This window comes from Poromitra crassiceps (genome assembly GCF_964638095.1).
Source record: "Poromitra crassiceps genome assembly, chromosome: 26".
NCBI classification, from domain to species: Eukaryota; Metazoa; Chordata; class Actinopteri; order Beryciformes; family Melamphaidae; genus Poromitra; species Poromitra crassiceps.
This window is the reverse complement of record NC_139640.1, coordinates 9,284,342-9,310,349: the sequence shown is the minus strand read 5'-3', so window position 1 is coordinate 9,310,349 and position 26,008 is coordinate 9,284,342. Positions and strand designations below refer to the sequence as shown.

The window sequence follows — 26,008 nt, the reverse complement described above, 5'->3', positions numbered from 1 at the left end:
CTTGGTACTGCAGCCAGTTTGTAACACTCATGAAATTGTATGAACCTTGTACATTTTAACATTGATGCCAGTAGCCTAGGCAAGTAACGACTATGAAACAGAAAGTTTGAATTTGGCTGATCTGGGAAGAGGAAATGCAACTGAAAACATGCATGCAGATCAGGTTAAACGGAATGTAGTTAACCTCCTAACCCACAAAGACTAGACAGGTGTACCCTTGGAATGTCATTCAGCAGGAGACTGAATAAACCAAACTTGAGTGAGGAGCGAATGAAGCGTGCTGCACCACGTGATCAGAAGCGGCCTGTCCCACCGGCTGTCTTGGCCAATGGTGATTGAGTTCAGATGTACAGTAGCCATCCACACCGGGCATGGGCGGGGCCAACGTCAACTACGGTCACGGACGTGGTGAACCAACTTTGCCGGTGTGTTGAATTACCCCCCAACCGTCAACGTGAGTAAGCCATTAAATTTAATGGGTAATTAAGTCATATGAAACTATGGACGCGCCAATTCGCTGCCCCGTGTTTTTGCGTAATTACGCAGTTTGTGATCCACAGAGGCGCGCTGGACTCATGGTCACCTCCACTTGCCCGGCTAGCTAGTTAGCTAACCCTGCTAAGCTGGTATTGGCTATCGCAGCTATGCATGCTAACAAGACAGGCTTGCTGGTTATAATGTCCAAATGTGAGTTTTGTGGCAAACTTCAAAATGCAACTAGGTGGCAAATCAGCTTGGATTACCATGCGCCTAAACAACCGTTGACTAAGTTGTGAGTCTGGTCTGGCTAAGTTGGGCCTTGCAGCTAAGCTCAGCTGCTAACGTTAGTTACTGTCAGGGCAGTGGGGAAAGATCACTTTACGTTAGCTATGGTAGCCGAAGAGATTCAAGTTGGCGAAAAGCGTCTTCTTGGTAACAACTGCCATGTGCAGTCACTCCTGCATCTTGAAGAATGGGTGTATTGGCTAACGCGAACGCACTGAGCACCAATATGTGGATGTAGTTAGTTAATGACATCGCCACTCTTTTTACCAGTCCATGTGTGTTGGGTGTATTCACACCTGTAGCTAGTTTGCTTTGTACAGATTCAGGGGCTTAATTGTTGCCTTGGTACGTTTGTGTTCACACAGTCACACAAATCAAACGGTCCAAATAATGTATTGCCAAACTTCCTGGATTGACCAGGAGACTCCGTTAGGCGAATAGCCTCCTGGGATGGAAAACAAATAATTCCCTGAGATTTTATATCAGTGATACTCAACTGGCGGAATTGCTTTTTTTTTTTTTTTTTTTTTTTTTACAGTGCACCTGAACGCAACATGCAAGATACCCGCTGAATAAGTGTCCACATGTTCATGTCATTCTGGCCAATACTCCACTTCTGTTATAGCATTTCAGTCTGGAATATCTTTCAATAATCTATGATTTAGCTGCTAAATTGTCAAACACCGCCGTCTGCTCGCTACAGATGTAGTTTTATGTATATTCTACACATCTGTAATGGTATGTAGGTAATTCTGACTATGCAATATTGTAACGTTCCCGGTAACTCATGAGGCAGAGGCTTCTTGATGGTACAAGGTTCTTTATTCTCAGTTAGTTATATTACAACTCTCAGCGGTTGTCACGCTCATAGCTAGCAGCCTTCCCTTCTAGCAGTGTGTGAAGACTGACGCGCATGCTCAGTTCTCTCCGGAAGTATCCCCACAGCATAGTGTTCCCCAATACAACACTCCCACACATCAGTTCCTATCTGTAGTTGAGACACTACCAATGCTCACCCCTGTATGTGTACTGCTGATTCGCTACATACTCCCCGCCCAACAATAAGGTCAACGCCCACGTTGATAACACATCACACACCCCCTTGTACCAAAACATCTTTTTTTAACAGCTTCTTTGTTTTTTTTCTTTCCCACCACATTTTATGTGGTGGGAAAGAAAAAAAACCTCCAGAAAAACCACCTCCCCCATTCTCTCCATGACCCTGCATGGGCCTGTCCAGTGACAGTCCAGTTTAGGGCTACGCCCTTTTTTTCTCCGGGGTGTGTACACCCAGACCAACTCCCCCCCCCTGGAAATGGTTTCCCTTTGCCCTCACGTCATAATTTCTTTTTTGTTTCATGCCTGCTTTCTCTAGCTGGTCCCGAGCGAAGTGGTGAGCGGACTCTAAGCGATCTTGTAGCCTCCTGGCGTACTCTCGCCCTGGGGGAGCGTCCAGTGCATCTGGTGGCTTGCCGAACGCCATTTCTGCTGGTGTCCGCAGTTCTCGACCTAACATGAGCAGAGCTGGTGTGCAGGAGGTGGACTCTTGTGTGGCAGATCTGTAGGCCATGAGGATGAGAGGCAGGTGCGTGTCCCAGTCCTTCTGGTGCTCCTCCGTGAGGATGGCCAACTGCTTTTTCAGCGTTCGATTGAATCTTTCTACAAGGCCATCGCTCTGGGGGTGCAATGCTGTGGTCCGTGTCTTTTTAATGTTCAGTTTCTCGCACATGGTGGCGAACACTCGTGACTCAAAGTTTCTCCCTTGGTCACTGTGTAGGGTCTCTGGTGCTCCGAACCTACTGAACATGCCGGTTACTAGTGCGTCGACCACCGTCCCCGCCTCCTGGTCGGGTAGTGCGTACGCCTCTGGCCATTTTGTGAAATAGTCCATGGCGACCAGGACGTACTTATTTCCACTGTCTGAGCGGGGGAAAGGTCCCATCACGTCTACCGCTACCCTCTCCATGGGGGCTCCTGCTGCTAGCTGTTGGAGCGGGGCGCGAGACTGGTCTAACGGGCCTTTGTACGCTGCGCAGAGGTCGCAGCGTCGACAGAAGTCCTGTACGTCTCTCCCCATCCTCCCCCAATAAAAGCCTTGTCTGATGCGACGGAGGGTTTTGTTTACCCCAAAGTGCCCAGCCCCTACAGTTCCATGGCAGCTCCTGCACACCTCCTCCCTCAACGTCGTCGGCACTACTTTCCGCCACTTATGCTCTCCTGTCGCTGGCTCCTTCCAGGACTTCATCAGCACTCCGTTACTCAATCTCAGGGTGTCGAACCCCGCCCACAGCCCTTTGGTTGTGTCGGTGGCCCCTGCCACCTCTTCCCAGGGCGGCTTCTGGCCCTCTTCTACCCATTGCAGTACTGGTGACAGCTCCCTGTCGTTTTCTTGGTGGCCCCTCCAATCCGCTGCCTCTGCCACCCGCAGCGTCCTGCACACTGGTCCATCCCCCGTGTGGTTAGGACAGATCCTAGCTTCCTCTTGGAGCTCTCTCTCTCTTCCTTCTCTCTTTTCGCAGTACGTACACCCTCTCTCTGCACAGGGTCGTCGTGACAGGGCGTCTGCGTTGACGTGGCGCGCCCCTGCCCTGTGTTCTATCGTGAAGTTGTAGTCTGCCATTTTCTCTAACCAGCGGCACACTTGTCCCTCCGGCTCTCGGAAGGACCATAGCCACTGCAGCGCCGAGTGGTCGGTCCGTATGGTGAACCGCGGTTGTCCCAGGAGGTAATATCTAAAGTGTCGTAGTGCTTCTACTACGGCGAGGAGCTCCCGGCGGGTGACGCAGTAGTTACGTTCTGCTTTATCGAAAGTCTTGCTGTAGTACGCCACCACCCGCTCCCCGTCCGGCCCCGCCTGGGACAGCACGGCCCCCATACCCCCATTGCTGGCATCAGTGTCTAGTAGGAACGGCAGGGCGGGGTCTGGTGCTCTAAGCACCGGAGACTCGGTCAGCGCTTTCTTGAGGGCTTTGAAGGCTAGGTGGCATTCTGTCGTCCAGTGGAAGTCTGCGTTCTTCTCTTTTAGCCTGAACAGTGGTTCCGCTATTTTAGAAAACCCGTTTACGAATTTCCTGTAGTATGCGGCTAGCCCTACGAAGCTCTCGAGTTCGCCTTTGTTTCTGGGGGTGGGCCACTCCATGACCGCCTGAGTCTTCTCTTCCAGGGTGCGAATGCCCCCCGCGCCGATGCCATGCCCTAAGAACTCCACCCTCCTCTTCAGGAAGTGGCACTTGTCTGGGTGTAACTTTAGACCCGCCTCTGCTATCTTCTGCATGACTTTTCGTAACGCCCCCACTGCTGCCTGGAACGTGCCCCCGTGTGTCAAGATGTCATCTAAATACATGACGCATTCGGATCGGGGAATGTCTCCCAGCAGCTTCTCCATTAACCTCTCGAACGTTGCTGGTGCGTTGCACAGCCCGAAACTGAGTACTCGAAACTGCCACAGCCCCTTCTCTGTGCGGAAGGCGGTCTTTTGTTTGGCATCGTCGCGGAGGGGCACCTGCCAGTACCCGCTACGGAGGTCTAGGGATGAGAACCAGGATGAGTCTCCCGCGGCGTCTAACAGTTCCTCGATGATGGGCATCGGGTATGCGTCTTTTTTCGTCACTTTGTTCAGCCCCCTATAGTCTACACAAAATCGCATTTTGGGGCTATTTTTCTTTCTCACCAGCACTACCCCTGATGCCCACGGGCTGTCTGATGGCTCAATGATCCCCGCCCGCAGCATGTTCTCTACAGCTTCGTTCGCTATCTCTCTCCTCGCTGCTGGGACCCGACGGGGATATGACCTGACGGGTCGCGCCCCCTCAGTGTCTATTTCGTGTTCCACCAGGTGGGTACAGCCTAGCTCATCATCTGACATGGCAAAATGTCTTTATATTCCTCTAGTACCCTCCACAGTTCATCGCTCTGCTGGGTCTCTAACCCTTCGCTCTGGCGTTGGTGCAATCCCCTGAGCATCTCTAACCTCTCTCTCTCCCCCTCTGCCTGTTGCGCTGGCTGAGGGCAAGTGTTTGGAGGTGGGCTAGGGGCGGGGCTTTGTGGAGGGGCTTGGTCTGCTGGGTGGGGCTCATGCACTACGGTGACGCGATATACAGTGATGTTATTTACATTAGCTCTCTCCTCTGGAACGGTGGGAGGGTGGCCCATCTGGACTACTGGCCCCCCTGCAAATGTCAATGTGCTTTTTCCTAGGTCTACTGTGCATTTGTTTAGCGTTAAGTAGTCTTCCCCCAGGATGCAGGGTCCCGTCATTTCTACCACCCACACCGGAAAGTCCACTGTCTGTCCCCCCACTGTTATCATTACGTGTCCCCTCCCCCTCATTGGCATCAACTCACCGGATACTGTTCTTAGCAGTTGTGCTGCTGGCTGCTCCAGGCGCGTCCCCTCGGGCATCATGTTGACGTTCACCAGCGTTGCCGTACACCCCGTGTCCACCAGGGCGGCGCAGTATCTCCCCTGTAGGTAGACTGGAACATGGCAGCCGTTCATCGCGCGCGGCCCGCTCTGCATGTTGACAGCTCCGGCGATGTCGTCTACTTCGGGGCCCAGCGGAGCCCCACCTCCCCGTTGCTGTCGGTGGGCTCCTTCCTGCGATGACGTGGCTACGGGGACTGTGGCATCGTAGACCCGTCTCGCCCCATCTGGACGGGCCCTGTGCCGTTTCCCTGGTTCCACGCTCTCCAGCGGCAGTCTGCTTCCCGATGCCCGGGGCGTCCACATCCCCAGCAGATCATGTTCCCTCTGGCCCAGCTGTTGTTCCGCTGAGTGGGCTGTCGAGCGGGGTTGGGCTGCAGGGTCGCTCTGCGGAGCAGTTGTTCTGTCAGCTGTTGTACTGACTCGGACAGTTCTTTCACCCTGTTGCCTTGCTCTTTCACCGTGTTGCTTTGCTCTGCCAAGGCCGTCTTCCACGCTGGTTCTTCTTGTAACTGGCTCTCCGCTGCCATTCTCACCACTGGGGCGGCCTCCATTATGCCGCTGCTCTTGTCCCAGCCTTCTACTGTCTCTATCTCCAGTGCCAACCCCAGCGCTGCTCCCAATGTTTTCGGGTGTCCCAGCGTTACCTTCTGGCTTAGACTCCGTGGCTCGATGGCCTGGACAAAGTAGCTTAGGGCTAGCCCATCCAGCGTCTCCGTCGGTAGCTGGCTGTATGCGCGCCGGCTGAGAGTCTCAATGTCCGTTGCCAGTGCACGTAGCGACTCACCCTGTCGTCTGCGTCTGTTACACAGTTCCGCGGCTACGATGGCCTGCTCCTCACATCGGCCGAAACGTCTCTGCAGGACCCCCATCACCACATCCAAGTCCTTTGTATCAGCTATTGCCGACACGCACGCCGTAGCCTCGCCCTCGAGGGCCATCACGAGGTAGCTGGCTCTCTCCCTTCTCGTCCAGCCATTCCAATCTGCAGCCTCTGCAAACTGCTTGCAGTATGCCTCCCATTCGACTTTACCGTTGAATTTTGGCGGGGTGATTTCCTTTCTTCCTCGCCGCTCGCCATCCTTTGTCGCCTCGACCCGTGTCCCGTCTTTGTCCTCGGGCCGTAGGCTAGCTCTGCTGGGCTGTGGCACAGCCTCCATGGCTACAGCGGCAATGTCAACCCGCTCGATCTTCACTCTCACCGGTCCCGGTTCTTCCGCTCCTTCTCCCGCCTCGCTAGCTTGCCTGCTAGCTCCCTTGAGCCGCGGGCTAGCTTCCGTGGCTACGGTGATAGCTCTGTCTGGTTCGGATTTTATTTTCACCAACCCCAGGCTTTCTGCTGTTTTTCCCTCTTGGCTCTCTGTGGTAGCAGCTGCGTCTACCCAGACATCTTCCTCCTCGGCCGGCTGGTAGTCTGCCCCGGCTCTTGCCTTTCCCGCCTCTCGATTGAGTCGTTTGCGCTCTTTCTTCAGGAACTTGTTAACCATTTCGCCGAATCTGGAGGCAATATTCACCGTTTAAACTTCTGACGCCAGTGTAACGTTCCCGGTAACTCATGAGGCAGAGGCTTCTTGATGGTACAAGGTTCTTTATTCTCAGTTAGTTATATTACAACTCTGAGCGGTTGTCACGCTCATAGCTAGCAGCCTTCCCTTCTAGCAGTGTGTGAAGACTGACGCGCATGCTCAGTTCTCTCCGGAAGTATCCCCACAGCATAGTGTTCCCCAATACAACACTCCCACACATCAGTTCCTATCTGTAGTTGAGACACTACCAATGCTCACCCCTGTATGTGTACTGCTGATTCGCTACAATATCATGAAAGGTACAGTATGTATGTATGTAATATCTGAAGTTGTACCGTTTTGTACAGAATGTATTTTTATACAGAATGTATTTTTATACAGAATGTAAATTTTGTCTGTGATATCTTGAAACTATGCAAGTTGTTTGACCCCAGGAAGAATAGCTGCAGCTGTGCTGTTGCTAATGGGGATCTTAAATAAAGACAAAGACCCAGGCACTTATGTAATTATGTACTTAACCCAAGTAACTATCCGGTGTGCACAACATTGTCAGACTAAACTCCGGCTGACACCCCAAAAACCTACAATCTGCTACAGAAAAATGTATATTGATTGTTTATTAACTGGCCCCTGGCCTTCTATCATTTCACGAAAGTGGCCCCCGGGCAAAGCAAGTTGAGTATCCCTGTTTTATATGTTTATAAGATGTGTGTTGGGTAGGCCTTAGCCCCGTTTCTCCTCTTTCCGTGTGTACCCTAGAAAGAGTCCCGTCTCCGTACATAGACTTGCCTGCGACTTTGGCTCCCAAGCTGTCTAAATCAGTGATACAGACGTATTTACATGTCACAGAAACATTTCAAAGCCACATACTTGAGAAAGAAGGGTTCATAGCTTCTCAACGTCGGGGTTAGAAAACTCGACGCGGCTCATAAATGCCTCTTTTAATCCGAAGTCTGTGCTGGTGATATTATTTTTTACCTAGAATTTCGACCAGAGTGGCGCTGTGACAGCTGGGCTCTAACCCGGAAAAAACAATATCAATATGTTTCTGTGACACTTGTAAAAAATACGTCCGTATCGCTGATTTTAGACAGCTTGGGAGCCGAAGTCGCAGGCAAGTCTATGTACACTACGGAGACGGGACTCTTTCTAGGGTAGCATAGTCTACACGGAAAGAGGAGAAACGGGGCTAGGTAGGCCTACATTGTACATCGGGTGCGCGAGCAGAGAGAGAAAGAGTGAGAAAGAGAGAGAGGGAGAAAGATGTTTTGTCCCACATCGAGTGCGATTGCTGTGTTCACACTCCCCCAAACGAACCGCACCAAGGGGGAAAACGCTCTCTGTTTCGGTACGAGACGTGTCAATACACGCGTAATAGTGATGCGCGGGCCGCAGTTATAACCGCGCTGACCGGGGATATCCCGCCCCGCGGGCGGGCAGGATCATAAAAATAAACATTCTGATTAATAGCGGATGGGTTGCGGGTGGTTGAAATGATGTATCATTAATGAGGAACAATAATATGAATTACGTTCCCTAGTGTATGAACGTATTTTAAGCTACATTTTTCGTCAGGCACATTCTTAGTCGCCTATTGTAGATCCCCCAAAGGACCCACGGCCGTAAACACAAAAAGCCATGTGCTAGGTCGCTACGCTCCACTTTTCGTCCATATATGGTCAATGATGTCACTCTCAAAAAGGAATCTCCGCTGAAGACGTGTTTGAAGAGAAGACGCGTTCTTATTTTCCCATACAATGAAGCAATCAAGTAAACTAAACTTAAAGCTATAGCGTTAGCCGAGTAAGCTACATGAGGGCAAGTGGTGGACTGGACATAATACAGGATGGAAGTTTATTTGGAGTCTTGGACTGCAGCGATCGCACCAACGGCAGCAGAAACCGTAAGTTCGCTCCTTTTATAGCGTTTATAGCGTCGGGTGCACGGCGGGCGCGGATCTATAAATAGTATGAAATAATTTGCGCAGATTTATGGCGGGCGGACGGTTCATGCATACACGCGGATTAGGATGGCATAAAAGCTCATCCGCGCATCTCTAACGCGTAACCTTTGCTTTTCCCGTTTTGAGTTGAGTCAAAACAGACTCTCCCGTTAAAATGATCCCTATCCACCTGAGCATCTCCATCATCTCTGTTATGTTCTCATAGTATGTTATATTATATATATATATATATATATATATATATATATATATATATATATATATATATATATATATATATATAATATATATATATCTCTGTTATATTCTCATAGTATGGGCAGTGTGTTGGCTGCCGCCTCCCCCAGTCCGGCGCCAGCTGCAGCCGGCGGTGGCCAGGGGGTCCCCGGGTTGGTGTCTGTCCCTCCCGGCTTCACCATGCCCCCAGTGTCTCCCGTCCCTCCAACATCTGCGTCCGGCCAGCCAGCAGCAGATTCGGAGTCCTCCCTCCCAAACCCAGGCACATATGAGGAGTGCCACCGCAAATGTAAAGGTTAGACATTGAGCTGATTCATTTTGTGCATCTCATTTTGACTTGTGTGGATTGTTCTTGAGCATTTACACAGTACCGTAAGTTCTAATTGAATGTGGATGTGCTATACAGTAATCATTGTAATGGCATGGACTTTTAACTCTGTACCTGGAGATGTTGAGTAGGGCTGTGAATCTTCAGTGGCCTCACGATTCGATTTGATTACGATTCAGAGGGCTACGATTCGATTCGATAACGATTATCTTGCATCTCGATGCATCTTAAATCGATGCATCACTTTTTTTCCCGAATACCGGTACATGATTTTTTTTCTCACTTTCTTTTTTCTCACTGTGTGGCTACTTTTAAAATAAAAGTGCATTTAGAATTGCATTGTATTATGATCCATAATTAAAATAAACAACTGCATGTACTTCCATTATATTTTATTTGATTATATAAAAAAATAAAATAATAATAATTTAATAATCGATTTTTGACATTTGTGAATCGATGCAGAATCGTGCAGGTCCGCATCGCGATGCATCTTATAATCGATTATTTTTGACACCCCTAGTGTTGAGTAGAGCCATATGAAATCCGCGTTAACAGAATCGCGGACGCGATCACGGAATTGACCAATAAAAATGGAATCTACTGTAAAATGTGGAATACTGCAGAATTTGCCATAATTGGGCTGAAATTCAATATATAATGTTAATAAGGTGATGTCACACACTCTCTCTCCCTCTCTTCCACACACACAGCTGCCTGCCCTTACAGTGGACTCATCTGCAGTAACGTAACTATAGTTAACACATTGAGTGCCACAGCGCTTCAGTAAAATTGTCTGGAGCCTGTGCCAGATCCACTTCCATTCAGTTGAAAACAGCCATAGAATTTTTTCTATTAGGGCTATATGGACAGGGCTGGACTCTAATGAAACATTGGACGGACACTCCTGCTTCTTTCAAAGAAGAAATTTTGTTTCTAGACAGTTCCATTATGAAATGACAGCCTCTGAAAGAAGAGCACTTTCAAGGGTTTTCCGCTGTCTTTTTTTACTTTTCAAGATAAAGTCACTTTTATGAATACTTTTTGCACTCATGATTATTATTATTATTATTTTTCTCCTGCTTGTTTTTATTATTAGACATTACATTACATTACATTACGGCATTTGGCAGACGCTTTTATTCAAATCGACTTACAATATCAGAACTTACAATATCACATTTTAGTCTAACACTAACGCTAATCTAACACTAACGCTAGTCTAATTTCAAGCACATTCACTGACTCTAGCTAATATCTTCTGATGTAGTGACGTGGTGTAGTTCTGTGCAGCCTGCGTGCCCCACCCCCCTCTCCCCCCCTGAGCTGCAAACTCCTCCCCACACGCACCCAGTCTATTTTCGGAGCCTCCGTTTTTGCGCCGGGCGGCTGACGGCGGCTCCCGGGCGGATCCCAGCGCGACAAGGAAATGCCAAACGGGACTGCAGGAAAAGGTTTGGCCGTTCGGCGTCGGGTGCTGCCTTTCTGGCGGGTAATCGTGTGGAGAAACTATATGCAGACAGATAGACAGAGGCAGAGGAGCTCAGTTGTGGGCGCGGATCGCAGCCAACTGTCAGCTGCAGACAGAGCAATCTATATGGCTCTGGCTGCAGCATGCATCGGTTTCTCTTTGATCACGGCTTTCTCCTGCACAAAGGAAAGGATCTGAGCGCCAAGGTTTTAAGGTGGCGCAGCTGCCGTGTAGATTTTTAAGGTGGCGCCGTGTGATCCCTTGAAGGGATTCATGCTCACTGGCTGGGTACGACCTTAAACAGCAGAATTATGGAATAATATGAATTATGATATTGGGACATCCACAGACGTCCCTGGCACTTCTCGTTACTTTTTTTTAGGACTTCCACAGACGTCCTTGGCACTCAATGTGTTAACGAGCACATTAACAAGCGCATTCCAGGCATTCCAGCATTAGCGTGACAACGTGCAGAGACAATAATATTGACATGTCAATAACCCTGTCTAAAGTGTGCGTGAAGTAGCCTATAACATTAGCGTTAGATGTCAGCTGTGAATGAGTCTGCCTCATTAGACCTTCTCACTTATATTATTCTATTTAATTCTGTTATGTTGTTTGTTTAAATGTTAACTGCTTGATCACGTTAGCTCAATTGACCGACTGTTGAAATACTTTGTAGACGCAGTTATCAGTGTTGTTGTTTGTTACTTGCATTCATAGTCAAAGCCTTCTGACCGTAGCATAGAGAGGCAAAGTGATCACCTACTTCCTGCTTCAGCACTGTACCAGAGATTTTCATCCGCCATTTATTTTCTCAGGGACATTTCGTAAAATGCTTATAAAAATAGTTTTACCGGTTCAAACCAAACGTTCAGCTAACGCTATAATCTGGAGATACCATAGAACATTTCACTTGGACCGAAACATCGAAAAAATATTTTCTTCAAACCCGCATTTTTTTACGTTTTGGCCCGAGTGAAATGTTATGCGATCTCTCCTGTTTCTAAATATATCTGTACCGTTTGGTTTGAACCAGTAAAACTCTTTTTATACGCATTTTACGAAATGTGTATGGGAAAATAAATGCCGGATGAAAATCTCTGGTACAGTGCTGAAGCAGGAAGTGACGTTCCACTTTGGCTCTCAATCGATGGCAACAGGGAATGAAAGACAAAATATCCACTTTTGCACATGATGAAGCTCGGAAAGTTTCCTTTGTGGCTGTGTATTCTTATTCAGTTGACACATGCCGTTTTTACACAATTCCTTCTTTCTCTAGTAGACTCAGGGTGTATTCACACCTATCTCGTTTGGAGCAGTTGTTCCGAAACGGAGAGCATTTTCCCCCTTGGTGCGGTTCGTTTGGGGGAGTGTGAACACAGCAATCGCACTCGGATGCGGGACAAAACAAGCGGACCGAGATCGCCAATAAAGGGTGGTCTCGGTCCGCTTCCAAACGAACTCTGGTGCGGTTCGTTTGTGGTGAGAACGTGAGCCGACCTCGATCCGCCACAACAGCAGTAAACGGTGCGCATTTTTGGATAAACCAGCTGCCGTAGTCAGCTGCGCTGTGCGTAATGGCCTGAAGAACGAACATTTTTATCGTTTAAAAACAACATCTTTCAGATCCTGTTTTGGCGACTTGTGACTTGCATCGATTAACTTTGCGGGATTTTCGGATCATCACATCAGCAGTTTGAACTCAATCAACTTACCTCGGACCATGGGAAGCAACGTTAATGTGTTGAATCTCTACGGATTTTGCGTGCGGTGTGCTGCGCATGCGCAGCACACCGCCCTCTCTCTCCCTCTCTCTGGTCTCCATTCAATAAATGAAAACAAATCGTGGTAATCAGAGCCAGCCTTGTGATAAGATTGTCTGGTTCAATCAGACAATCAGACTGATTGCATGTCTTCCTCGAAATGTCCGTTATTATTAAATTATTTATTAATATTTTATTCCTGACAGGACAGGTGTTCATATAGCCTATGTCTCGGCTAATCCTCATCTCCATGATAGTAGCCTAATAGCAGAATTTGCGAGGGTCTTTGATCTTCTATCTCCAAATTCCCAATAGCCTAAATAGGCTAAATAAATACATAGGCTTACATAGGCTACATAGCATACATTAATAAATAAATAAAGAACTTTCTCCCTCTCTCTCTCTCCCGATCCCTCCCTCTTTCTTTCTTTCTTTCTTTCTCTCTCTCTCTCTCCTCGCACGGCGGACGCCCGACATAGCCTAAAATGTAGGTCTAACAAAACGCATTTTTATAATCATATAGGAAAATCTCTGGGAATTATTTTGTCCATCCCGAGAGGCTATTAGCCTATCAGAGTCTCTGCTGGCCAATCCAGGAAGTTTGACAATACTATTTGGACCGTTTCATTTGTGGCTGTGTGAACACAAACGAACCAAGGCACAAATGCAACAATTGTATCAATTAAGTACCTGAATCGGAACAAAGCAAACGACCTACAGGTGTGAATACACCCTCACATTGACCCATGTCAAGTTAGCAAATATAAACACCACCACTTCCTGTTATAACTTTCAAAATAAAATAACATTTGAAGCATTTTCTGATGTTTGAAGTGAATGTTTTGTTCAGTTGTTTTTTTCTTTACTTGAAGCACACAATGAGAAGCTTAAAATCACTTAACAAACAAACAATGTATATAGAATGTTTTGTACAGTCATCTACTGTATTTCTGACTTGAAGCACTTGTTAAAAATAGTGCATTGTTGTGTAAATTGACTGTTGTATCTTATTAAATTGTTGACATGTATTCATCCCTACGTATTAGACACTATTTATGATGGTAAAATGAGCATAAAAAGCGAAACACAGAATTCAGAAAAATTTAAACAGAAAAAACTGAATTTAGGAAAAAAATCAAATGGAATTTGGAAAAGAAATTAACGTATTTCATATGGCTCTAGTGTTGAGTTATACAGGTCTCATTTTGCCGTTTTCTGTCTTTCAGAGGTGTTCCCTATGCAGATGGAAGGTGTGCGGTTACTGGTCAACAAGGGTCTGAGTAACCACTTCCAGGTCAGTTCTAGATAGATTCTGCTGGTGCACATAGTTTTGGTCTCAGCACATGTGTGACTAAACATAAACCATGTGCTGTGTCTTCACAGGTCAGCCATACTGTAACCCTCAGTACCCTGGGCGAATCTGGCTACCGATTCGGTACCACCTACGTAGGAACTAAACAGACTGGACCCACAGAGGTAAGGGCCATCAACCATTTCCATAACTTGTATGACCCTTTGATCTCTTGAGAAACCGATGAGATGGGTTTGCGTATACCTTCAGATGCCATGAAAGTTGATGGATTAACAAGTGTTTTCTGTTCCCCTTCAGTCGTTCCCCGTCATGGTGGGAGACATGGATAACACTGGCAGTCTGAATTCTCAGATCATCCACCAGCTAACGACTGCTGTGCGCTCCAAAATAGCCATCCAGGTATACCGACTTCTAGAGGGAATCGAATTTCCAGATGTTGCCTGTCAGTGTTAGTGTATGTTAGTTATGTTAGTGTTTATGTACTTAGTGTATGTTCAGTGTCAATGACAGAGCGTCATTCTCCTCTCGGAATTGACATGCTGCTGTGTGTGTTGCAGACTCAACAGCACAAGTTTGTGAACTGGCAGTGCGACATGGAGTACCGTGGGGATAACTTCACCTCTGCTGTAACCGTCGGAAACCCAGACATCCTAGTTGGATCTGGTATGATTATTTCATTTAAACAGAACAGTTGACACATTACGAGTTAAAATTGACTTTTCGAAGGCAGCAGGTATTCTATGTTTTCTGTGTATTTCAGATCACACACAAAAAAATGTTGCAATGTGCATCAATAAGGCTATTACTTAACCATTATTGTGAAGGTTCTAGCAGTTTTATTATGGCTGACTTGATGCTGTTCAGAGTTGGCGATGAAATTTGCAGCTCCAGTCTGCACGCAAATCCTTATCACAAACGCTGTGTATAAACGTGGAATCACAGGCCAGAACGCAACAACAGTTTGTCGTTTTTATGCAGAGGCCGTTGTCATCTAAACGTGGCCTCAGTTTATTTGAAAGTGAGATAGGAGAGGCTTAATAACCTGTGTAGTAAGTGTTGCTGGTGCTCTTTAAAAAAAAAACTCGTAACGGACAAGCCCGTCTTTTATTGTCACACGAACACCACAACACATGCATGCGGCCACAACACACTCATGCTGACGGTGGCCGGTGAAAAGTGTCCTCTGCATTTAACCCATCCAGGCATGTCCTTTCCTCCGGGGGGCAGGCCAGGAGCAGTGGTCGCTTTCTCGTACAGCGCCCGGGGACCAACTTCGGATGTTGTCGTCACTGGTCGGATGACGATGACGATGACGATCTGATCTTCTGCATGTTTTTAGTGTGGGGGTTATATACGGAGGAACCCCCTGAGGGGTACGGGGAGAACATGCAAACTCCACACAGAGAGAAAGGCCCTTACGACGAGATACCCCACCTGGGCAGTAGGCACTGAAGATATGGGGGGGAACACAACCACAGCGCTCACAGTGTCCCAGGCGAGAATCGAACTCAGGACCTTCTAACTGTGAGGCGACAGCGCTACCGACTGCGCCACCGTACCCCTCGCTTTATCTTTCCCCTCGCTCATTTGATTTCAATTGGATTAGTGTAATTTTGCACCAAGTTTGGGCGTCTCTCTGCCTACTGAGTCATTTTGAAAAATGCAAGAAAGTGCATGTGAAGAACGGTTCACAGTTAGGAATAGGAGGGGGGCTGGGGTTGGTCCGGGTTGGTCAGAAGAAGAATTGGATGAAATTGGTTTGTGGACATGTGCATGTGTGTGTTGACTGGGCTGATTTTTCTTACCAAGTGATGCATCATCTTACATGGCTGCATTTCCCACTGAGCACCCGCTGTCCATTTTAACCACTGAAGGGCAAACTGATCAAAGTTTAGCGAGATAAATTTGACATCAGCAATTTTTTTTGCTCATATGTTGACTTTATGACTGCTGTTGTATTTCATAACTAAATCATACTAAAATAGCAGTTTAGAGAAAGTGTTTTAGTGTGGACTCTGTGGAGTTAGGGCTGTTCGATTTTGCCTAAAAATTTAATTTGACGATTTTTTCTCTCAAAACTCGATTTTCGATTTCGATTTCTTTATATTCTATATTATATTATATTATACTTCTCTAAACATTTGTTGCCCTGCAGAGCTCTTTTTTTCTCTGTTTTTTTCATAAGTGACAAATTTCGCTTTTACTCTGAAGGCAGAACAACCCAACTTCCTGTTTTAGCCTAACTTTCTATGCCTAACTTCCTGGCTGTTTCTTGCTAACCTGCAGTCACTTGACACTGGTGGATTTGATTGAGCACTCGGTGCTCTTTTGGAGGTGAGTCCTGGTAACGTTACTCGGTGGCCTCACGTGTTGTTGTGTGAACTATAAAGGCAACATTTCAGCGTCCGGTGATAACGTCTTTGTTCGTGTGTGCGCGCGCGTGTGTGTGTTGTGGTAATCGTTACCTTGCACAGCCCGCAGTGCAACATGCTGCTCAGTGCTCACACTCTGTGCTTTTTGGAGGTGTTGAAATAAGTTCATTGCTGCTGTCTTTAGTAGTCAGCAGTAGTCACAGCCTCCAGAGAGAATTTACAGCAGGGAGAAGGGACGAGTAGCAGCACGCGTACATGAGAGAGCCGCCCCGCCATAACGTAATTACCTTAGTTAAAGTGTAAATCAATTTTACGATTTTCATTTTTTTAACATCGTCCTAACTAATTAATTCGATTATGATTCAAAATCGATTTATCGAGCAGCCCTATGTGGAGTAACTCTTTAAGATGAACTGAAGATGATAATGGAAGTAGTTTTAATGGTGGGTTTTCTTCAGGTATTTTAGTGGCCCACTACCTCCAGTCCATTACACCAGCGCTGGCTCTGGGTGGCGAGCTGGTCTACCACAGGAGACCGGGGGAAGAGGGTGCCGTCACCTCCCTCATAGGCAGGTACACAGGTAAGACCCTCAATGCACCCTGCACCTTTTGCACCTCAACCCTCAAGACTGCATCAATTAAGTATTTAGTTACCAAGAGTCGAAAGGTTAAATAAGGGACGGTTTCCTATGGTGACGGGGAATTATTGTATCATTAGTGCCTCCCTTTTAGACGGCGACGGCGAATTCGCACTTAGGAAACGACACATTTTCAAACCACCTTCCAGAGTGGAATTCTTGGTGATGCTTCCCACTGATCGCTCCATGTAATCGCTTTGAGAAGGATCATTTCAGAAACACTGACGTGCCTGCACACCCGGAAAAGTCACACGGCAGACGTGCTGTGTATTTCTGATACCGTTTTGACTAATCCTGGCTTCCTCTGACGTTAATAGATCAATAAAATGTTTTCCAGTTATTCCTAGGCTGCAAACTTGTTTTAACACGTTCACTGCCGTCGACGAGTTAACTCGTCAAAAAAAAAAAAAAATGTTTTGACGGTGGGACGTGGATCAAACCCTTTTACATCTCCTATAAAAATATGGGAGCTATTGAATGTGTATAACCTATTTTACCGACCCACTAAGTGGCGACAGTGCTCGCCAGACTAGAGAAAGCCGAGCAAAAACAGCAGAAAAAAGCGTGAGGAAGCCATTCTCATGAAAATGGTTTGGCGAAAACGCTTTCGCGCTGGCGCACAACGGTGGGGGATTCCAAAAATAGACTCTGGGTGCAACACACTTTGAAACACCAGCAGAAAGCCCAGAATCGCACGCAGCTTCATCCCAGCTCACAACCGAAAACCCAGAAACGAACGAGCCCCATCCAGACTCGCCCGACGAGCGGCCGCCAGCAGCCAGGCAGCACAGACAGGCAGCAGAGACTCGCCTGTGACAAACGCTGCAAAGCCACCAGAGACACACCCACGGAGGGAGGAGTTTGAAGGAGAGGGGGGTGGGGGTGCTGTTATGGAGGAAATTACTGTTTAGAACTATATTGTTTAGATGTCTGATGTCTCACTGATGCCAAAAATAAATGGTTAAAGTGACTGTTCTATCGAATTTCACAAAAATGCATTTTTCTCAGCTTTCCTTCTCAGACGCTGAAACCATGCTGTATTCAACTGCTAATGCCTACATAACAGAACATGATAAAAACTAACTCTTTTAGACAGACAAAGCACACATTCTATTAATTATTTTGAGATATTTTGTGTTCACAAAGTCCTAGCAGAAAATAATCCTCGGCTCTTGAAAGATGAGCCAGAATCCTCAAAAAAACCCTTGGCAGAAGCTACCTACAGTATTGGAAAAACTGTTGGCAGTGAATGTGTTAACATGCAAGTCGGAGTTGTTTCTGACGAGAATAAAGTAACGTTAACGTTATAATAAATTAATTAAAAAATGTGCTGCTTTGGCTCTGATGCAGCTCCAGGAGCCTCTGTGTCAGTTCTGTGCTGCTGAAGTAATGTCCCGCCCACAGCGCTATCTGATTGGTTACACATTGAGCTATCTGATTGGTTACACATTGAGTAATAGCCTATCAGAGAGTGCTTCTCAGATGAAATCCTCCCTGCCTTCTTTCAGTACCTCTCGGCTGCTTGCCTGTGTGTGTGCCTCAGTGTGCCTGTGTCTGAGCGAGTGGACTGGACAGCCTGGAGCGGTGGGCAGATAGGCTATAGCTAGCGGGGCACTAGTTTTAATTACGTCTTCTTCAGTAGCATAGCTCCACATGTCCAGGGTTGTCGCGAAGCTGTCGATCCAAACCGTAGCATCCACAAAATACATTTCCCCAGGCATTTCTAGAGCGGAGCTGTTCTCTGTCTGTCTGGGTTCGTTTGTGGTGAGAACGTGATCCGACACAACTTTAACAGTGCGTGTTTTCGGATACACCAGCTGCTGTAATCAGCCTTCTTTGTGATAAGATTCAGACAATCAGACTGATTGCATGTCTGTCTTCTTTCAAATTTTCAAATTGACAAAATTTAACATGTGTCCCATGGCACAATTCAAACGGAATCAAAAAAGTAACTTATTTCTCCGTTCACCACCATTCATATTTTTTCACATGCTGGTACAGGGAGAAAAGCAGGAAGTGACGTTCACTTACCATCTTATCCACTTTGTTGGAGGAGGCCTATTCAAGTCAACAGTCACGTGACAGTTCCATGACATCATGGTTCCGGAGGAGTATTTCTATGTCCCCATTCATATTCTCATTGAGATTTTGATTATTTATTAGCCATAATGTCGTAACCACCCAATGTAGACTTACCACGGGTCTTTCAGTGATGAAACGATCGTCTTTTTCTCTCTGTTTTTCAATGTTTTTTTTAACTCTGAATCAATGGTTTATGGTCACGATTCTTTGGAAGGCCGGTTGGCTTGGTTCCAGGTAGAGCCCGACCGATATATCGGTCCACCGATATTATCGGCCGATAACTGATATATCGGTATCGGCCGATATGCTGATATTTTTTTATTTTGTATTTTTTAACACATTCACTGCCAGCCGTTTTTTCAATACTGTAGGTAGCTTCTGCCAAAGGTTTTTTTTGAGGATTCTGGCTCATCTTTCAAGAGCCGAGGATTCTTTTCTGCTAAGATTTTGTGAACACAAATTATCTCAAAAGAACTAATAGAATGTGTGCTTTCTCTGTCTAAAAGAGTTAGTTTGTAGAGTTAGTAGTTATGTAGGCATTAGCAGTAGAATACAGCATGGTTTCAGCGTCTGAAAATTTAAGCTGAGATAAACAGCTTTTTGTGAAATTCGATAGAACAGTCACTTTAACCATTTATTTTTGGCGTAAGACGTCAGACATCTAAACAATAGTTTTGAACAGTAATTTCCTCCATAGCAGCAGGAAACCCCCCTCTCCTTCAAACTCCTCCCTCCGTGGGTGTGTCTCTGGTGGCTTTGCAGCGTTTGTCACAAGCGAGGCTCTGCCTGCCTGTGCTGCCTGGCTGCTGGCGGCTGCTCTTTGGGCGAGTCTGCATGGGGCTCGTTCGTTTCGGTTGTGAGCTCAGCTGGAATGAAGCTGCGTGCGATTGTGGGCTTTCTGCCGGTGTTTCAAAGTGTGTTGCATGCATAATCTATTATGCAAATTTGCAATCCCCCACCGCCAGCTCCCAGCGCGATAATGCGCGAAAGCGAAAGCGTTTTCGCCAATCCATTTTACAGTATGAGAATGGTTTCCTCGCGCGTTCCCCTGCAGTTTTGGCTCGGCTTTTTCTAGTCTGGAGAGCACTGTCGCCACTTAGTGGGTCGGTGGAATGGGTTGTACACGTTCGGTGGCTCCCATATTTATATAGGAGATGTAAAAGGGTTAGATCAACGTCCCACCGTCAAATTTTTTTTTTTTTTTTTTTTTTGACGAGTTGAGTCGTCATTGGCAGTCAACCGTTGGTTTCTGCTTGACGAGTTGACTCGCCAATGGCAGTGAACGTGTTAAGTCATAGACAACCTGTATATTTGATCTTTTTTCTTAATTCAAGTTATATTTTATATTTGTTCTATTTGTGTTTTTGTATTTCTAGTTATTTATAATTATTAAATCCCCAGTTAAGTTTACTGTTTCATTGCATTGATGTCATTTTGGACAAGTTTATTGATAAGCTGTAAAATATCCTGCCTACATTACATATCTCAAGTCATGTCAAGTCATATCTTTGTCAAGTGTTTGATATTTGAAGGATCATTGCAAAAACATGGTGTAATATAATGTGTATATTTAATAAAAGAATATCGGCCGATATATCGATATCGGAATTTTTTTACTCCCCAATATCGGTATCGGCATCGGCCTCAAAAATCCAGTATCGGTCGGGCTCTAGTTCCAGGCTTAAAACCCTTTTTAGATAAAGATTTTTCAAAACATGATTGAGAAAAATGGATGGGGAAATGCTTTACCAGAACCCAAGGTGACGTTACAATGTCACATGGCCGTTGAGCTCTGTACCTCACAGGATGTAAGTGCCACTCAAGGAATGTTCAGGAAGCAGAAGAACATACCGGCAGTGGCTGTTACACCAGCTCTAGGTCATTGTCCTGGTTCTGTTACACCAGCTCTAGGTCATTGTCCTGGTTCTGTTACACCAGCTCTAGGTTATTGTCCTGGTTCTGTTACACCAGCTCTAGGTCATTGTCCTGGTTCTGTTACACCAGCTCTAGGTTATTGTCCTGGTTCTGTTACACCAGCTCTAGGTTATTGTCCTGGTTCTGTTACACCAGCTCTAGGTCATTGTCCTGGTTCTGTTACACCAGCTCTAGGTTATTGTCCTGGTTCTGTTACACCAGCTCTAGGTTATTGTCCTGGTTCTGTTACACCAGCTCTAGGTCATTGTCCTGGTTCTGTTACACCAGCTCTAGGTCATTGTCCTGGTTCTGTTACACCAGCTCTAGGTTATTGTCCTGGTTCTGTTACACCAGCTCTAGGTTATTGTCCTGGTTCTGTTACACCAGCTCTAGGTCATTGTCCTGGTTCTGTTACACCAGCTCTAGGTTATTGTCCTGGTTCTGTTACACCAGCTCTAGGTTATTGTCCTGGTTCTGTTACACCAGCTCTAGGTTATTGTTCTGGTTCTGTTACACCAGCTCTAGGTTATTGTCCTGGTTCTGTTACACCAGCTCTAGGTTATTGTTCTGGTTCTGTTACACCAGCTCTAGGTTATTGTCCTGGTTCTGTTACACCAGCTCTAGGTTATTGTTCTGGTTCTGTTACACCAGCTCTAGGTTATTGTCCTGGTTCTGTTACACCAGCTCTAGGTTATTGTTCTGGTTCTGTTACACCAGCTCTAGGTCATTGTCCTGGTTCTGTTACACCAGCTCTAGGTTATTGTCCTGGTTCTGTTACACCAGCTCTAGGTTATTGTTCTGGTTCTGTTACACCAGCTCTAGGTTATTGTCCTGGTTCTGTTACACCAGCTCTAGGTTATTGTCCTGGTTCTGTTAGACCAGCTCTAGGTCATTGTGTTGGTTCTGTTAGACCAGCTCTAGGTCATTGTCCTGGTTCTGTTAGACCAGCTCTAGGTCATTGTCCTGGTTCTGTTACACCAGCTCTAGGTCATTGTCCTGGTTCTGTTAGACCAGCTCTAGGTCATTGTCCTGGTTCTGTTAGACCAGCTCTAGGTCATTGTCCTAGCTCTAGGTCATTGTCCTGGTTCTCTTAGACCAGCTCTAGGTCATTGTCCTGGTTCTGTTACACCAGCTCTAGGTTATTGTTCTGGTTCTGTTAGACCAGCTCTAGGTCATTGTCCTGGTTCTGTTACACCAGCTCTAGGTTATTGTCCTGGTTCTGTTACACCAGCTCTAGGTCATTGTCCTGGTTCTGTTAGACCAGCTCTAGGTCATTGTCCTGGTTCTGTTAGACCAGCTCTAGGTCATTGTCCTGGTTCTGTTAGACCAGCTCTAGGTCATTGTCCTGGTTCTGTTACACCAGCTCTAGGTCATTGTCCTGGTTCTGTTACACCAGCTCTAGGTTATTGTTCTGGTTCTGTTACACCAGCTCTAGGTCATTGTCCTGGTTCTGTTACACCAGCTCTAGGTCATTGTCCTGGTTCTGTTAGACCAGCTCTAGGTCATTGTCCTGGTTCTGTTAGACCAGCTCTAGGTTATTGTCCTGGTTCTGTTAGACCAGCTCTAGGTTATTGTCCTGGTTCTGTTAGACCAGCTCTAGGTTATTGTCCTGGTTCTGTTAGACCAGCTCTAGGTCATTGTCCTGGTTCTGTTAGACCAGCTCTAGGTTATTGTCCTGGTTCTGTTACACCAGCTCTAGGTTATTGTCCTGGTTCTGTTAGACCAGCTCTAGGTCATTGTCCTGGTTCTGTTACACCAGCTCTAGGTTATTGTCCTGGTTCTGTTACACCAGCTCTAGGTTATTGTCCTGGAAAATGGTTTCTTAACGAGTGAGAAACTTGCTGTTTTGTTCTAGTGCAGCGATTGTATTTTCTCTTCTTCTTTTTGATCTAATGTGTGAATGACTCTTTTCACTCAGGTGACAATTATGTTGCTACGTTGACTGTGGGAGGAGCAGGAGCCCACGCTACATACTATCACAAAGCCAATGACCAGGTACCTATAGCTTGTTATGGCTCATTTCCACCACATTTTACAGCCCTGCACAGCTCGTCACCACTCGGCTCTACTTGTTTCAACCCGATGGACGTTTTGCTTCCACCGCTGGTCATCTGCCCCCGCCCACACCTGGTCGTCATAGCGACCGCATATCTGCCCTCCGCCCATAACCGAAGTAGTGGTAGTATAATGTTAAAATTAAATCCATACACAGAACTTTTAAACTGTTTATGAAATACTGGTGCCTCTAAATGACCTACAGTATACATGGGCAAATGTGACAATCGGCCAGGAGAATGGATATCACTTTGTTGTTAGTCAAACTCACATGCATGCGCTGCGCGAGGGACGGGGGTTGCGCTACAGAGTGAAGCCTCTACCCCGGCGGCCTCTCACCAGGCAAGACCGCGGCTTCACCAAAGCCCCGCCTGCGGCCTAGCGGAGCAGACGCTGCACACAGCTACAAAGGGCTTCCTGAGGAGCGGATTTTTTTCTCTCTCAAAACAATTGAAAACCACCGTCATGTTAAGCTGAGTAAGGAGATTGATTTTATTTCACCAGAGCCGAAGGCAGCAACACAAAAGACTGATGGAAATAACATAACAGAAGAAGGTAAGCCCCCTGCCCCACTAAACTGGTATGCAGCTTCAGTCAGTAGATTAAACACGATTCTGCCTGACCAATCGGTCGTCTGCAGTGTTTTCACGTCACCGTATGAACCCGGGTTCACAGCGCTGGAACCTCAACAAAGCAGGGACCAAAACTAGCACGACTCAACCCCGACTCAACCCGGGCTGTCCACGTTTTTGATCGGTGGAATGAGACAAAAAAAGCGAGACGAGCTGGGCGGGGCCACGTTGATACCAGTGGTGGAAATGGGCCATTACACACATTCAGTCTGTCAGCTTCATTCTCACTCAAGTGTAAAGGACTACTCCTCTTTTGACAGCAAGGTGTGATATGGCTGAAGTGTCTGTTGGTCAAGTTGGTGTGTGCGTTTCTGTTGTCTGTTGGTCTCCCTTAAAGTCGAGGTGAACCCGTTCGTCACGTGCATCCGAGTCCGTTTCAGACTGAAAACAAATTGAGAGGCGGACCATATACGGTGTCGATGATTTGATTTGACAATTCTGTCGACTGGCTTTGGCATCGGCCAATCCTGTCGTGTTCCACCCCCAAATCGGGTGGGATTCAGCGTGTTGTCGTGCTACGCGAGTGGGATCTGCGGAGCACCAGGCAGCCACCGGCTTCGTGCGGAGCGAGCGGACAATCCGATGCATGGGTGCTGCCCGCCCGCCTGGAATCTCCGAGAGACGACCCCTGACAGCCAGGGAGGCTGTCAGGCTCGGAGGCGCGCGCCATTATCGTTATAAATGTAAATAATATTCCTGGAATGCGTGTTTTAACGAGCCAGTTACATTTCTTTGCATTCTTAGACATTACCGTTTGATTTAGTTTGCATAATTGCTCAAGTTAGTAGTTAGTTTATGGGCTAGAAACTCTGCCAGATGACAGGCACTAGGCACTTGACAGCTGCATGTCGTGATATGATTGGTTGAAATGGGGTAGAAATTTGATAGTACTGGGTGACGTCAGCAAACTGTAAATTACTGTTATCAATGAAATCTTGAAAAATGAACTTTTGATGTGAAAAAGTGTGAAAAACTATAGAAATTAGATTTTTGTGATTTCTTTTGGCATACATTATTAAATAGGTGCACTGCATACCCAGGTATTTGAACTAAAAGAAAAGAAAAGTCATTTTCGGGTTCAGCTCGAGTTTAACAGTTGAACTGCAGTATCTGACGAGGGGTTCTCATATTAAATCCTGTCTTTGATTTGATTGTCCCAGTTGCAGATAGGAGTTGAATATGAGGCTAACACGAGGACGCAAGACACCACAACATCTTTTGGTTACCAGCTGGACGTGCCAAAAGCTAACTTGCTCTTTAAAGGTAAACGATGAAATGATATGAATGAACACACAGACACGGCGTAACGGTGTAGTGAGAGTTTAGTTGTCAAATCTAATCCTCCCTCTCCACTGCTCTCCCTCTGTATCTCGCTGTTGGCAGGTACAGTCGACAGTAACTGGGTGGTCGGGGCGACGCTGGAGAAGAAACTCGTGCCCCTGCCCCTCACCCTGGCACTGGGGGCCTTCCTCAACCACCGCAAGAACAAGTTCCAGTGTGGCTTCAGCGTCACCATCGGTTAGAGGGCCCGTGGTGGGCCACACCCCCGAAGCCAGATCGCAGGCCGCCTCTGCTTGGACCCGGGACACAGAGACACGCAGGGACCTGGACTGCCTTTTTTAGAAACCGGATTCAGAGACTCCCCAGCAACTGTGATTTCTGGGACACAGAGAGAAAGACAACTACAAAAGGAGCCAGGACTGGCCCAAGCCATGCCTACATACTGTAGCACCAGTGTCTAGTTCCTTGATGCTGTGTTGGATAAACCCAGAGGCTGTAGAGTGATAGAAGAGAAAAGAGTGAGCATCAGGGTTATATATAATATATATATTATATATATATATATATATATTATATATATATATATATATAATATACCCAGAGGCTGTAGAGTGATAGAAGAGAAAAGAGTGAGCATCAGGGTTATATATAATATATATATTATATATATATATATATATATATATATATATATATATATATATATAATATACCCAGAGGCTGTAGAGTGATAGAAGAGAAAAGAGTGAGCATCAGGGTTATATATAATATATATATAATATATATATATATATATATATATATATATATATATATATATATATATATATATATATATATATATATATATAATATACCCAGAGGCTGTAGAGTGATAGAAGACAAAGAGCGAGCATCAGGGGATGCATGAGATCTTTCTTCAAATCAAAAAAGAAGTGATTCCACTTATTAATATATGGTGATGATTTATGATGGATCGAAAATAAATGTGATTGCTTTTGTAACACTGGATGTTTTGTGTTTTATAGAAGACTAGGTAAGTAGTATATTGGCCTATCTGACCCCTAGTGGTTGTTAGGAAGCATCAAACTGTCTACAGCAGTGGTAGCCAACACCGTACCCGCGGGCACCTGGTCACCTGCAGGGTGGCGCCCGCAGGCCACTTTCAGATTTTTTTTTCATATTTTTAATTTTTATAGAACACAAACAAGACAAAACAGACAAACAGGCTCAGACACAGGGGA

At 46.3% G+C, this 26,008-nt stretch overlaps 1 protein-coding gene across 1 annotated transcript; it reads left to right on the top strand.

Moving 5' to 3' along the window:
- Positions 1-386: 386 nt before the first annotated feature.
- On the top strand, positions 387-25,285 carry tomm40 (translocase of outer mitochondrial membrane 40 homolog (yeast)). The gene is made up of 10 exons (XM_083661370.1): positions 387-454; positions 8,991-9,208; positions 13,705-13,772; positions 13,862-13,954; positions 14,088-14,189; positions 14,348-14,453; positions 16,621-16,743; positions 22,715-22,791; positions 24,644-24,746; positions 24,867-25,285. Exons 2-10 carry the CDS (start codon positions 8,992-8,994, stop codon positions 25,004-25,006), a joined length of 1,029 nt encoding a protein of 342 aa, XP_083517496.1. The 5' UTR covers positions 387-454; position 8,991; the 3' UTR covers positions 25,007-25,285.
- Positions 25,286-26,008: the final 723 nt, after the last annotated feature.

What these genes read in the sequence shown, in the direction of transcription:
- tomm40 (XM_083661370.1), top strand. Translation starts at nt 8,992, where the DNA reads ATGGGCAGTGTGTTGGCTGCCGCCTCCCCCAGTCCGGCGCCAGCTGCA. An exon ending in AGACATCCTAGTTGGATCTG is followed by an intron (nt 14,454 to 16,620) that starts GTATGATTATTT and finishes GGTTTTCTTCAG; the next exon opens with GTATTTTAGTGGCCCACTAC. An exon ending in CCTCATAGGCAGGTACACAG is followed by an intron (nt 16,744 to 22,714) that starts GTAAGACCCTCA and finishes CTTTTCACTCAG; the next exon opens with GTGACAATTATGTTGCTACG.